This window comes from Cariama cristata, unplaced genomic scaffold (genome assembly GCF_000690535.1).
Source record: "Cariama cristata isolate BGI_N322 unplaced genomic scaffold, ASM69053v1 scaffold13052, whole genome shotgun sequence".
In the NCBI taxonomy this organism is placed as follows: Eukaryota; Metazoa; Chordata; class Aves; order Cariamiformes; family Cariamidae; genus Cariama; species Cariama cristata.
The window spans coordinates 90,340-104,451 of record NW_009604511.1 but is presented as its reverse complement, the minus strand read 5'-3'; the positions used below and the strand labels follow the sequence as shown (position 1 = coordinate 104,451).

The window sequence follows — 14,112 nt, the reverse complement described above, 5'->3', positions numbered from 1 at the left end:
GGGTAAATAGCTATGCAAACTTAAGGACAATAGTGAACCTTTTACTTCCTGAAAGAGATCACTGTTTAAGACCTCTCCTTAAAAAAGACTCTTATGGAAATATTGGAAAAGTAGTTAATGTACAAAAAGAAAAAATACCGCTCCTTTAATTTGCAAAGCTTTAGAAGGATAGTTCCACAATCATACGTGTCATTTTAAAGGTACAATAATTTTAAATACAATGTGTTTCTGTATTACACAAATTGCTAGGCAATACAAAGGTCTGTGTAGCATAGGGGTATGGCAGTGAAATTTAGAGCTGTTACTTCAGAAGCAGAAACACTGGCAGCTTATTGCTTAGACCAGGATGAAGTGAGTGGAAAACTTACTCATCCAAAATACATTACCGTTTCAAGCGTGGTTGCTCATCATCTACTGAGTCACATTTGTTTTCATGCAGATCACTCTCAATATTTATGTATTCATCATCCTGGAAAACAGATCAGTGCCGAGGCTGTGAGGGGGGTGCACGCTTGTTAAGTAAGGTGTGAAAAAACAGAGTCCCGCTGGCAGAAGGTTGAAGCAATCTCAAGAATCTCCCATCTGCACTGAATGCACAGCTCCAGCTCTCCTGTCTGCCACCAATGCCCTGATCAGTATCAGGCAAACCCAGTGGTTAGACCCTGGCTGTGAACTTTCCCAAGCCATCCACACCATTTTGAAAGGGGAAATAAACAGGAACAAAGACACCAGTGTTATTCAGAGTTGAAGAAGGCCCCATACAGAGTATCACTGCTTACATCCTCCTTTAAAGGGAGCTAGAATCCACGGGCTTTGCAACAGAAACCTGAAATTTGGCATGATAGCACATTTTCATCAGGAACACACCTTTTTGCTACCTGAGTCTACGTAAGACTGGCTGCATTAAAGCTTTTGAACAACTACCGTCTGACCTCCACCATGTTCGAGGGCTGTCTTTGAGGTGGCTGGGAGCAGCATAGCCCCTCTGAATCTGCTCAGCGCACCTGTGGGGACGGCTGTGCCCACCCCGAGTTACTTCCCCTGGCCTGGTCCAGAGGATCAGCGCAAAAGCACCCGTCCCAAGGGTACACACCTTCATGCTCATGGTAGGGCCTGCAGAGAGGCTGGCGACTCCAGGCAGGCGACTGTGGCTTAGAAGGCAGCCATGTAACTGCACGTGGCCCTTGTGCCACACTCGCGCGTCCTCGTTTTAAAGCCGTGCCAGGGCAGCGTGACTCGTCACCTGCCCTTGGGTGTCCGTCTGGGTCCACAGCAAAGGCAAACTGGTTTTCTGAACCAGTGGTCGTGTCCTACCCTCCTGAGAGGAGCTGGCCTGTTGCGGTCAGCCGCTTGGGGCGGTGCTCGGTAGCAGGTGTGTTTACCTTTCCTTTTTGTGTTGCTATGGTTTGTTCCATCCACATTCCATGAACTGCTGTGTGAAGCAAGGCCCGCTGCAGACCTTGCCCTGGCCTCTGCCTTCTGTCTGGCCTTCCTGCTGCAGGCAACACCATCGAAAATCCTGGAAAGGCCTTGGTTAGCTCCTAGTGAGAGACTTGAACCAGCTCGAAGGCAAAATTAACACATGGCTAGTAACTAAAATATGGGGAGGAATATGTATGTAGAAGCCACTATTCATTCCCCTAGTAGAAAGCTCAGTGTGACACAGACAAAAGTCTCTCAGTTCTCTTGATTGCAGTTTTTGGAGGGGGGGTGGTGGTGGGAGTCATGTAGCTCCGTGGAGCTGCACTGTAACTTATGGCTGCATTTTCGCCAAACTCAATTTATTTCTCTCTTTGGTCTTGACTGTGAAATAAAGCAAACCTGAAAAATGCAGATGCTGACACCTACTAAGTTGCTATTATTTTTGGTAACTGGGAGCACTCCTCTCAGTTGCTGTAGCAGGTGGGCTTATCACCTGAGGCACACTGAGTGGTTATAGTATTCAAATATCATTTATTCCTGGCCTTAAATTTGGGGTATATTGCATGCCAATGCTTCTGACAGATTTTTGAACCTACATTATTAATCAGGAGAGTTCAGCCCTCTGGGTCAAAGAGCCATGCTTTCACAATTACAAGTGACTGCACCCACCGTGGCATGGCACCCTGTGCTCTCTCCTGGTTGCAGCTCAAAGCCCATGTCCCACACCTCCTGCCTGCATCCCCACCGCCATCCCCGCTTCATGTGCTCCCCATGCCAGACTATGCTCCCTCAGTGCGTTCCCCCATGCCACAGCACCCTCCCTGAACCAGGAGCTTGCCTGGATTACCAACAGTCTGGGCTCTGGCTCTTTGGATTTGTGAAATTTGAATTTGTTTGTCTTGAGAATATAACCTGTTTTTTCTTTTAAGTATTTCAATATAAAAAGCATCAATCCACATCTTTTCATATTGTCTACAATGTCTTTAAATATGGTCAGAATATTATTATGACACTATTTTATTGCAGCAAATGCTTTCCTACATCTACATTAAAAAGTGCTGAGAAAATTTGAAATCAAAGATCACTTTGTGTCTAACTCTGTGCAGATACACAAGAAAAAGGGAGAAGGGATCCAAACTCCCTTCTTGTTTTCAGGGCCAAACATGGTATCAGATCTGGCTTTTAGGGAGTGTTGGCCCTTGCTGAGGCTAACCCAAGGGCTGCATGGAATGCGTGGGCTTCTGCCAGAAGTGGCACAGCAAAGTCCATACTCTGCAGAGCCTCAAAATAAACTCTTCTGCCTCAGTCACAGTGTGCCTGATAAAATGCCAGTGTGGGTATCTCCACTACACTTGCAAAAAGTAGTGGCTGAACGCTTTCAGCTTAACCTTTTCAGAGGGAAATTGGTTTCTTTGATTAAAATCAAGCTTTCATTGACTGCCACTGATTTTCTGTTTTTCAACAGTTTCAATCAGTTCTGAAAGTCCTTTTTATTCTTTTTGTTTTGACATTTTCCTTTTTGCTGGCTTTTTTGAAGAGGAAGATATAGGCACTCTCTACTGTCTTCCTCTTCTAGGACCTCACATCCCAGTCTGGTTCCCAGGAGTGCATATCAGAAGAGTCCAACAAATCCTTTCCATCACTGTAAATTGGGAATCACTTCAACTTTGAGAGCAGAGGCATTTCTTTGTCAGCATGCCTTTGCTGCCTCTGATAATATCCAAAAACCATCAGAAGATAGAAAAGAATATCCACGGCATCAGGAAACTTCTATTTCTTACATGCTGCTTCAAGTACCATCACCCAACTTGGCAAGCAAAACAACACAGGAAAGTACTAGAAGTTTTTAACGTAACTTTTAGAGTAGCAGATTATTTCTGGAGTGTGGATGTGAAAATACTAATACATGACATAAGTAAAATATCTGTGGGTTTTTTTTAACCTGACACTTATGTCTTCATAGAGCTACTCACTATGTGGGCTTACACAAATGTACAGTCAAAAGAAGTCAAAATGGGTATGTTTATTATGAAGTCATCTGGTATTGTATTCTCCTCTTCTTTCTCTGGTTAGTTGTACATCACAGCTGTTGGCTCCAGTTTCTGGTTGTCTGAAATTTCTGCTATTTTGGATAAGTAGGTATTTAATAATATGTATGCCCTGTCCGACTGAAAGGTTGTGGCACTAAACCCAATGTTTCCAGCTTCTCTTTTTCCAGCTTGTCAGGAGAAAATGCTTCTATATCAACTCCTCATCCATAGAATTCCCTCTGATCACCATTTCTGATGCCTCTTTTGCATCTTGTATGAAGCCATTATGACATTAGAAAACATTTTTCTGAATCCTACATGTCCTGAAAATTTTCAGTGCTTCTTCCTTAATGTATTTCTGAGAACAGAACTCGCTTACCTGTCACTTTATGAATTTTAAAACAAATTCAGGTCTTATTAAAATATCTGTCTTGGACATATTATCACAGACAATTACTGACATCGAATTTGAGGTTTATCACTTTACATAAGGTTATTTGAAAGAGAAAAAAAGAAAAAACCCATATGTGATTAGTATGTACACTTTTCTTATTTTGTGAATTCTTGGTTCTCTGTGAATTGTCTCCGAGACCCTTCAGATTTACAACATCCACACCTTTACTGTTGTTCTGGGGTATGACAAGACCAGAAATTAGAATCATAGAATCGTTATGGTTGGAAGAGACCTCGAAGATCATCAAGTCCAACCGTATACACAACAAACCATGTCAGTTCAAATAAAAAGCTGAAAGTCTTTCTTGTGGGCAGTAAGAACTGATTTATACTCTAATGCTGGGCTTCCATGTTTTGTGTTACTAGTACAGGGAGCCTGAAACTCAGTGTACAGAGCTCGCATGTTCAAGTCCCTGCGCTCTTACACAAAGCTGTACCGGTCATGGATGCTGCTTGACTAATATGAATCTGCTGTTGTCTCGACCCAAACTCATACGTCCTCCCGGTGCTGCCCCTTTCCTCAGGGCTGGTTCAACAAGTTTACAATGATCTAGCTCTTCTCCTCGCCAAGGGCAAACCAGCCTATTTGGGCCTCCCTTGGGTTGTTAGTACCTTTGCTCCAGTATATATGCTCCTTATGCATATGCAGTAATGCATATTTTTGTAAATACATACTTCTATAGCTCTTGGAATAAAACACTCAGAGTATCTTTAAAGAGAGACATTAGCTTTATTACAATCAGTCTGTGGTGTACCTTTTATCAGAGTGTACTGAGAGTTGAAGACAGCCAGCCATAACAGCTCCACTATTTCTACTTCTTTTTTTATTATTATTCTGAAGCTGAGTTTTCTCGTTTCTTAATGTTTTGAAGGGTACATTATTTCTTTTTAACAATCCTTGAATGGCTGTTTCTTATTTTGGTTTCATAAGAAAGCTGCTTAAACAAAATATCAGCTAACTTATATCCACAATTGATGTAAATGTTTTATATTTCAGTGGTTTCTTATGGCAGCAGTTACAGTATGGTCATTTCACTGTGTTTTATTGCATGAAGTATTCTCAATATTTACATGGTAGTAAAACCAGTAAACTAGTGTCTACATTTAGCCTTCTAAGAAAACAGTAATTTTCAAACGAACAATACAAAATAAGCTTAATCATAGTAAATTATGATAAAGGCAGGAATAAGCAGTACTACTAGACATAAATTAAATTTTGCCTTTTAGCGGAAACATGATCTTCGAAGCAACCAGAACAATTTTCAGTAACGTATTTTCCTTAAAGATACTCTGATGCTAAACTTCACAAAAAATCAATTTCAGCAAAAATGTTTCTACAACCTTGTGTTTCCAGGGGAAGAGTAAAGAGTCGCAAGAGGCTGTTGATTCACCTGCTGTGGCCCTGATAAACCAGATGCCGACACATCATTTCCTTCAAAAAGAACAGCATCTTTGCATTCCCATGAGGTATTTCTTTTTCAAAAAGCATCTGTTACTCGTTTGCCTTCTAACCATGCTGTCTTAGGAGTTTCCTATAGCTGCCCCTGCAGTCGATAATGAACGCCTCTCCTGAACACTCTATGCACTGCAAAAAAAAAAATTATCACAAGAAGTAGTGCTTAACTGTAGCATCGAGACATAATATATTAAAAATGCTATACAGGACAGCATAGTGAAGTCGAAGTGGTATAGTTCTGTAACTGACACACACCCCCTCCCGCAGGATAGTCTCTTTGAAGATTTCTATACTTGTTGCTGAGCAAGAAAAAGTAGAGATTTCTTAGGACTTTTGTCCGTGAACTTGTGAAGAACAGTAAGCATGCGAGTTGCTGTCTACAGACAACAGAAGTACCAAAAAATCTGCGTTGGAATAAACTTCTAGAAATCACTTTGTCCCATCCACTGCTCAACTGCAATAATTACATAAGAGTTTTATTTATAGAGTAATTAAAATAATACGAATGTATGAGTAATGTAACAGAAAACTAGTAAGAGCATCACACGATTGCTGGAAGTCTAAATAGCCTGCATTGCAGAACGACAGATTTGTGTTATTTTCTGCAAGTATAAAAAGCAGTCATTTCAACTGATCATACCACATTTCTGGTATATTTCAAATTCAGTAGAAACTGGTTAATTATTATTGACAACAAGTTTACTTCAGTAAGAGACTATTTCTATTGACTAAAACAGTCTTTGAATGAGTAGCATGAAGCTGAGTAATTTTTTTTATATTTCCCAGTTGATTTTTCAAGTACAATCTCTTCATCCTCCCCTTTACACAATTTTTTAAATTTTGTTTAGTGAAAATGCATATTATTTAACTGTACACCTTGAAGAAAATGAATTATTTTTAATTTACTGGAAGAATAGTAATATTTAAGTGGCAAATAAAACTGCCTATTCTGTTCTCCTGTTTGATGAGAGTCTTTCTGAGTTTGCTGAAAGAAGTCCTCACCTTAATGCCAGTCTGTCTGTGCTTATCACCTGCTGCTGCAGATTGCTACATAAGCACCTAGCACAGGCAGAAAGCTTCTACCTCATTTGCTCAGTATCCTTTTCCACCTCCCTGAAAATGTCTGCAGGATGAAACACTGCAACAGAAAACGGGAGTTCAAGCCTTAGGGACTACAGCTAGCACAGCCTTGTTATGACCACAGGTCAGATCCAGCCAAGTCACTTCTGAACCTACTCAGTCTGTAGTGGCATAAGGAAGCAGGAAGTTAAAACCAAATTAGAGAAGCTTGGATTGGAAAATTCTCTTCCCTTCAGGCCACACTTCAAGGATTACAGAATTGATCCATCTACTTTGAATGCTGACAATAAGAAAAGTGTCACGCAGTTGCGCTTTTGCTTTCACACGCTGCTGTACTTTTATAGATTGGAATCTCCTGCTTTAGTTTCCTCTAGATGAGCAGTTCATTTGCTAAGTCTTTTTGCATAACTACATTCTTTGACCTTCCCTCCTATCGAGGGAGGATTCGTTTTGCAAAGAGCTGTAACTTCGCTCCGTTGTGCTTTTAACAACGCGTAGGTGGTTTTCTGGCCCCTGCCAGTTAGTGATGAGAACAGGCTGGCTATCAAGAGCATCCAGGCAGTTGCTTAAACTGTTTATGGTTTAAAGCTGGGTCATTACATTAGCTTTGGAGATTAGAATCAGGCTACTTAAGGAGCTCGGTGGAAAACAGATGCTTCAAAAGCAAATGTTTTACATTGCCACGTTGGATTTCATTGGATTTCAGATTGCGTTCAGTCAGCTGAAATGATGCCGCCTGATTTACAGTTCAAAACTTTGCTATTCTTTTAATATTCAGTGTAACTGAAGACCATCCATCTAAGTTTTCCCTCATGTACTACCTTTTGCTAGCCAGAGCGTCATGATTCTAAAGGAGTCAAAATGTATTTTGAATACTAAGGATGAATTTTTTCGATCAATAATCATAGCATTCATCAATTCCTGTCAAATAATAAAATTCAGTGTACAGGACAGGAGGGATGAATGTTCATTATCCATGTGTTAAACTATAGTAAATGGGTTGCAGATACAGCAGAAAAGAGACATGTACTGCCAGATTTAAATTCAGCCGGCTAAGTCTTCATGAGGTGTAAATGGGTTGTAAATTATGCTCGCCCACCTCTGAGTATTTTAGTGTTTTCTTTAAAAGCTCAAGTTGTCAGTCTTGAGTAGGATAGTTGGATAGTATCCTGAGGTGAAGGATAAACAAGTTAAAACGATAGATTGGCACAAGCTGGCCATAAAAAAAGAAAAAGTATATCCATTTGCTCTCAGAGCAAGTAAAATGTATGAGAGGCAGAAAGCAAAATCCAGAAAAAATGAAAAAAAGATCTGCACATTCCTGAGAAGACAACAAGGTGCACATGACCCCTGCAATTACGTCATTCAAAACATCTCTTGATGGCAAGCAGGGACACAAAGATGACAAGGATAAGAATCCTAAAAATGATTTTTTTCAAGGAATATTTACTTAGCCTGAAAAGAAAAGATCCGAAAGGTATAACTAACTTTCCTTATCTCCTGTAAGAGACAAGGTAGTATGTCACAGTTTTGGGGTTTTGTTTTTTTTTTTTTTTAAAACAAGCATAGCTTTGGAAAGCAAGTTTTGAAAATGTGGAAAACGACTGCATAATTGCCTTCCTGGATCTGAAGGAGATACGCAGTGAAATGCCTTCATAATTTCCAAGGGAAATTACAACAGCAATGCCCATGAAATGTAAATTCTTAATAGTGCCTATAGTCTTAATTAACCAAGCAGTCAAGACTATCTAGGAAGCTGTGGAGAATGGTGATAAACACACAAATAAATGGCATTTTTTAGGATATCCTATAAGCTTGTTTGAATGAAATGGAGTATGAAACCTGCATATGTTATGGCAGTACCAATGTCCTTATGTAGCAAGAGCAAAAGGCAGAATTTTAAAGGGGATCCTTTCTCAAGTCAGTTACTTAAGAGCATGTTGTGTTCTGCTACAGAAACAGGTAGGACTGCTTAATGCATCAAAAACACTAACAGTAAGAGTCCAGTGAGCAATAAATATTTATTAGCTGTTATCTTCCCTTCGCATTGGTGCGGGGGTTTTTTGTTTACTTCTATGTTCCTTTTAAAAGTCAGGGAGTTTTTTTGTCCCACCTACCATTCCTTGTTATGAGACAGCTGTTATCATTCCTTGAGGAGTAAGTGTGACTTGCTGTTTAATGTCATCATTAGCAGAGATCTGAATCATCAGAACTGATTAGGTAAAACCTTTGCCTTTTAAATGAGGGCAAACACAAGCTAGGTAAATCTAATCTCAGTTTTAGGGTTACTGTTAGTGTTGCAGGGTTTCTGAGCAGGAAATTCTGTGGGCAACTGTAGTGACTCTCCAGCTGGTGCCATCACAGAGAAGTTAACCACATTGAATGCAAGAGACACAGTGGTGTTTCTATACATCATGTATGACATTATTGTAGATACAGATACAGACTGCATTGACATGTGGACGCTTAACATGGACAATCTTCTGAAGAGCAATGAGACTATTAGGATAATGATTTACGTTCCTTAAATTGCGTAACATACTTAAGGGGAAAAAAATATCAAAAACCTGAATGTCTCCGTATAAACAGTGCAGCAATCTGTTGGTTCTAGCTACGAGGTAGCATTCAAAGCAGGTAACTTTACCATGTAGGTCTTAACAATTGCATTGGGGTTTTATTAAGGTTATGTTGCGCTGAAGGGTAGGAGTGTCCTTGGGAAGACTGGCAGTGTGGGTAGAGCTATGTATCTTCTTAAAACCAATACAAGAAGCTTACTCATTGTAGTATACCCAAATGGCTGTTTGTTAGTAACTGAGATGTCCCTAATATCAAAGAGAGAGAAAGAGAGATACAGCAGAGCTGTACATTTGGGTTTTGTTGTCCATTTTCCTTTGAGACCATTTTGAGCCGTTAATGAGGTAAAAAGTTGCTTCTGGGTCTCCCAAGTACTGGCATTATCACAACGTGGTAACGCAGGGCCTGCAGTTTTTGACGTTAGGCCTATAAACAGTTCAAGGGGACAAAAGAAGTGTACAAAAGAAGTAGCTGGTATTTTGCAGATTCATGCCTTTTTTTTTTTTAAATGTAACTGATGGTGTTAATAGAACTTTACGCTACATGGATGCATGCCCTCTCTGAAAGTTAACATTGGTTAACTGATTTCCGAGGGTCTACTACAATATGTTTGAAAAACTTTTATGCTTCTGTGTTGTAGTGAAAACCCTATCATATCATACTACAGAAGGATGTGTGTGTTTAAATATCAATAGCCAATGTGAAATTGAGAAGAGCTCAAATAGTTATCCCCCTTTTGACCATTTGTATGACCAGTCAAAAGGCAGATTACTCTATATTACAACCTCTTCATCCCGTTAACAGTCCCTCCACAACAGAAGGCACAATGCCTCTCATTAGAAAGAAATTCTTCACTGTTAGAGTCGTTAGGCATTGGAATGGGCTCCCCAGGGAGGTGGTGGAGTCACCATCCCTGGAGGTGTTCAAAAAACGTTTAGATGTGGTACTTCAAGACATGGTTTAGTGGGTTTAGCGGGCATGGTGGCATCAGGTATACGGTTGGACTTGATGATCTTTGAGGTCTCTTCCAACCATAATTCTATGATTCTATGATTCTTGACATAATAAAGCTCTGAATGATCCTTCATCCATCACTTGTTAGATTTGAGCTGCTTTGTATTATGTTGAGAACCGTTTTCTTAACTTAGTTGCTTTATGAAACAAACTATCTAACCTGGGTTTACTTTGTCCCTGTCTTATTATTTATTATCCCTTTGTGCACTAATCATTAAATGGCTCAGGTACATCTGAAGGTACGTATGGAGTGCAATCCCACACTGACACTTAAAATGCCTTAAATTAATCCCTCTTCTGAACCCTTTTATATTTTGTGGTTTACGGAAGATACTAATTGCTCAATACTAGAAGACACTGTATCTTGGAGGAAGAAAAGCATTCACTCTGTGCAAGAAAAGCTCAAATACAACAAAATGGAAAAAATGATGAGATTGTTTTCTTCTCAGTGGCTTCTACTGTGAAGTGATTTATTTTTTACATGCAGAAGTTTACCTCTTTCCTTCTGTGTCTTATCTAGACAGTGACTTATATGTTGAGTCAGAGATAGTGTAAATGTAAATACCTTCTGGTGTTCCAGGAAAAAAAAGTAACCGGAAAACCTGCCTTAGGCCTCAGGCTTCATTGTTGGACAGTCTCTGTTAAGTCAGAGAGGATTCGCAGGCTCTTGCAAACCTCTGCAATGGACAGGAGAGGAAGCACCTAGGTTCCCTGCACATTGCCCAGGTGAGCTAGCTGTGTAAGGCAGAGGATTAACCCAAGTCACCGTACCGTGCTCCACCGAGACTGCTGAGGAAAGAGGTGATTTTCAGTTCAGGCCATTCAAGAACGTTCTGCACTGCGCTGCTGCAGCTAGGGAGGGGCTTCTCTCCTTCATGGGTTTGTAGGCAGAGACTTTCGAAGCTGACTGCACTATCTTAGGCACACAATTTGTGTGAAAATACAGCTAGGATGAAGCCCTCTCATACCTTACTCACTTGAACTGAGGGAGACCCAAGTTCGAATTGCTTGTCTGTCTGCTCTGAAGCACAGATGCGTGCATCAAGGGTGCCCTGATTACCCAGGAGAATGCCCTAACCACTGGGATATCATGTTTTAAGAGAGTTATCTGTCTCCTCTTGAAGCTGTCCGCCTTAGCATGAATTATTAACTATTGACTGGAGTAAGGACTTGACCCTAACTCCCTTACATTCCACAAATACTCCCTGACTAGTAGATTAACAGATCAATCTATCTCTTATCTGTCTCTACAGCCCAATGGACAAATACACAGAGTGGTTGGATGTCACTGGTGTTACGCAATATTCCACATGCTTAGCCTCTACAAAGACCTTTCTGTGTGACTTGAACAGTGTCACTGATATTCACGCTATGTGCTACCCTTCCTGCTAGCTGAGCTCAGGGGCAGCATAAGGACCAGAGGCTGCAGAGGAGAGCAAGGGGTACTTTGCTACCACCATACCGTAGAGCCACTGGCTCTCCCAAACCTCTTCCACCCTCAGTGACAAGTACAGTGAACTGGCCTGGCCGTGGGTTCGCAAATTTCTGTTTGTCCCTGCTCTATCTAACTCTTATGAAAGCACAGGGATGCTGGGCACCGAGAAACAATAACTAAATGGTTAACAGTTTTTTTTGTGCTTTCATTTTTGAAATCTGCATGTTTTAAATGGCTGTTAACATTACTTTATGCACATAATTCGCAGAACCTTCTGGGCTGGCTCCTCACCCACTGCGCTCTTCTTGGGGGCAGAACAAGACAATTGCACTTATTTTATGCGTGGAAGAAAGAAGGTATGCCCTACTGTGATTACATGATTATTTTTCTCATAGTATTAATACACATTGCTTTGACGGGATATAGGTCTGCTGCATAATGATGACCTCCTCTTCAGCAGAACTGTGAATTACCTATTCTCAGGAAAAAAGCAGCAACGGATACAGCACGTGGGAGCGGTGGATGAGATAGCTGTGAGATCCATTACCCTAAGAAGTACTACTGAGTCAGGAGGCATTTCAAAGATACCAGTATACCAGGAAGCAGATGAAGTCAGTAAGCGGAGCCTACTCCTGCATGTGTTGATTGTGCTCCAGCTTTTTATACAAGAGCCTTGTACTTTGGCAAGGTATCAGTGCAAGGCATGTGGGGTGTTGTTAACTGTCTGCAGGCAGAGAACAGAAATTCCTTTTTCTTTGTTCAGAGACTGAAGTAAGCATTGTTCATTGTTTTTAAGTCCATCCTCTTCCCCACAAAGCAAAGGAAATCACGCTTACCTGGAAGGCCAAATTGTGCACTCCTGAGTGATCACGGGTGGTCTCCTTCAGCTCCATTTGCCCAGCGTGGGCAGGAGGGTTTGGGGCCAACATGGAAAGCCACTTGCAGCACAGGGCAAGAGCAGCCAGCGCCTGGTCAGTCCATCCACAGGGTGGGTGAGTATCACCTCAAGTCTCCTTAGCCGGAGGCACTCTCAGGTTGCTCTTGCTCACTCCTAGCTCCACCTTCTCGCTCCCCTGGCACAGCCCCTTTTGGCCAGCGTGGGAAACTGCATTCAGCGTTTAGCGTTTTTTGGCACAAGAAGGGAGGATTCCTGCGAGACCCGCACCGTTTCTGTTGTACCTGTGGGTGATCCCAAAGGCAAAGGTGTGTACTTCTGTGAGCTCTGGCCTTCCTCACATGCCTGGGGGGAAATCTTCCCCACCCAGATCTTTGAAAGGTCAACACAGTTTTTTGCCTTTTTTACAGCTATTCTCAAGTCACTGTTTCTGCAATGTTATCGTGGCTCGGTTTTCATAGTAGTTAGAGATTTCATCTAGCAAGGGGAAACAAGGGAAAACGAACAACTCCCAAACTTCCAGCAAATACTGGTTACCAAATCTTATGGCACGGGGTCATTTGGTTATCTGTCCTCAGATTACTCGCCCTTCACTGAAGAGTTTTCTAAGACTTTTCAGGCTCACTGTTTGCAGTATGGGAAAGTTACATTCTTAGAACCATCAGCTGGGTCACCTATATTTTTGTCTGCCTGTGGACCTTGTATTTACAGATTGTTCTGTGTCAGTTCACTGAAAATAGTAGCACTATTACAGACAGACAGGATTGGAATTAATGTAATTTTTGTCTTTAAGGACAACAAAAATGAAGGAGTGTTCTGCTTCTTTGAAATACAGCAATGCACATTTACGTAGTTATTAAGTGCCTAAATCTGTAACTTCCTCCATGGGGACTGAAAATGTACTCAATTTTCCCTCATCCTGTGAAAAAGCAAAAAAATGATGCTCTGTTTTAGGAATAAAGAGAGAATGCACGAGCATGACTGAATATATTCTTGGAAATAAAGAACAAGTAGATGAAAAATAAGACGGTGCATCTTCCTGAGGAATCTTCCAACTGTGTTTGAATTAGAAATAATACAATTGCAATATATGCTCTCTGAATCTCGTAACTTACTCAGAAAGAAGGACTCTCTGGGTTTTGGGTTGTGGGGTTTTTTGTTTGTTTGTTTGTTTGTTTTTTTTTTTCCCCCAGTAAGAAGCACATGACTTTTAATGCTATATTCTGTTTTTCAGCGTTCAGAATCTTTTTTGATGCCCCAGGTTTTGAAATCAGCATGTTTGTTTCTATTTGTATTTGCCCTGTGAGTAGACCAATTTCTGTGACTAATTGCTTCTTTCTGCACACTACTCCCAGCAAAAATAGCTGCAAATATCTTTAACAAGTTTGATATAATTGCCTGCTGATTACTGCCTACTTCAGTTGTTTCTCTCTTCCTTCTCTCCTCCTGCCAGTTTTGGATATGTTTTTACTATCAGAGGGAAGAGGAAAGAGGAAGCAAGACAGTGAATAATTTTCAAATCCAGCCCATGCAGTCCTAAAATCTGTAGTCTGCACTTGCATGGTTGGAAGAAAGTACTATCCTGGTAACTATGCCAAGACACAAGTATTTTATGCTATTGTTCCTCTTCTTCTGGCAACTCATTAGATCATTTGTAAAACTGGTTTTCTCACTGAAAAATGTCAGAATAACACGGACTTGATACTTTCAGTGCCGTTTCCTCCTCTGAATTATATTTTATGTTAGAAAACTC

At 40.9% G+C, this 14,112-nt stretch overlaps 1 protein-coding gene across 1 annotated transcript in view; it reads right to left on the bottom strand.

The window, feature by feature from the left end:
* The window catches only part of SLC28A3 (solute carrier family 28 (concentrative nucleoside transporter), member 3), a 43,146-nt gene extending 30,789 nt beyond the window's left edge, over positions 1–12,357 (bottom strand). Inside the window, exons 1-3 of the mRNA XM_009695661.1 lie at positions 12,301–12,357; positions 3,974–4,081; positions 387–469 (exon numbers count right to left, since the gene is read on the bottom strand). Coding sequence (XP_009693963.1) covers positions 387–469; positions 3,974–4,081; positions 12,301–12,357 — 248 coding nt within the window. The remainder of the gene's footprint in view (positions 1–386; positions 470–3,973; positions 4,082–12,300) is intronic.
* Positions 12,358–14,112: the final 1,755 nt, after the last annotated feature.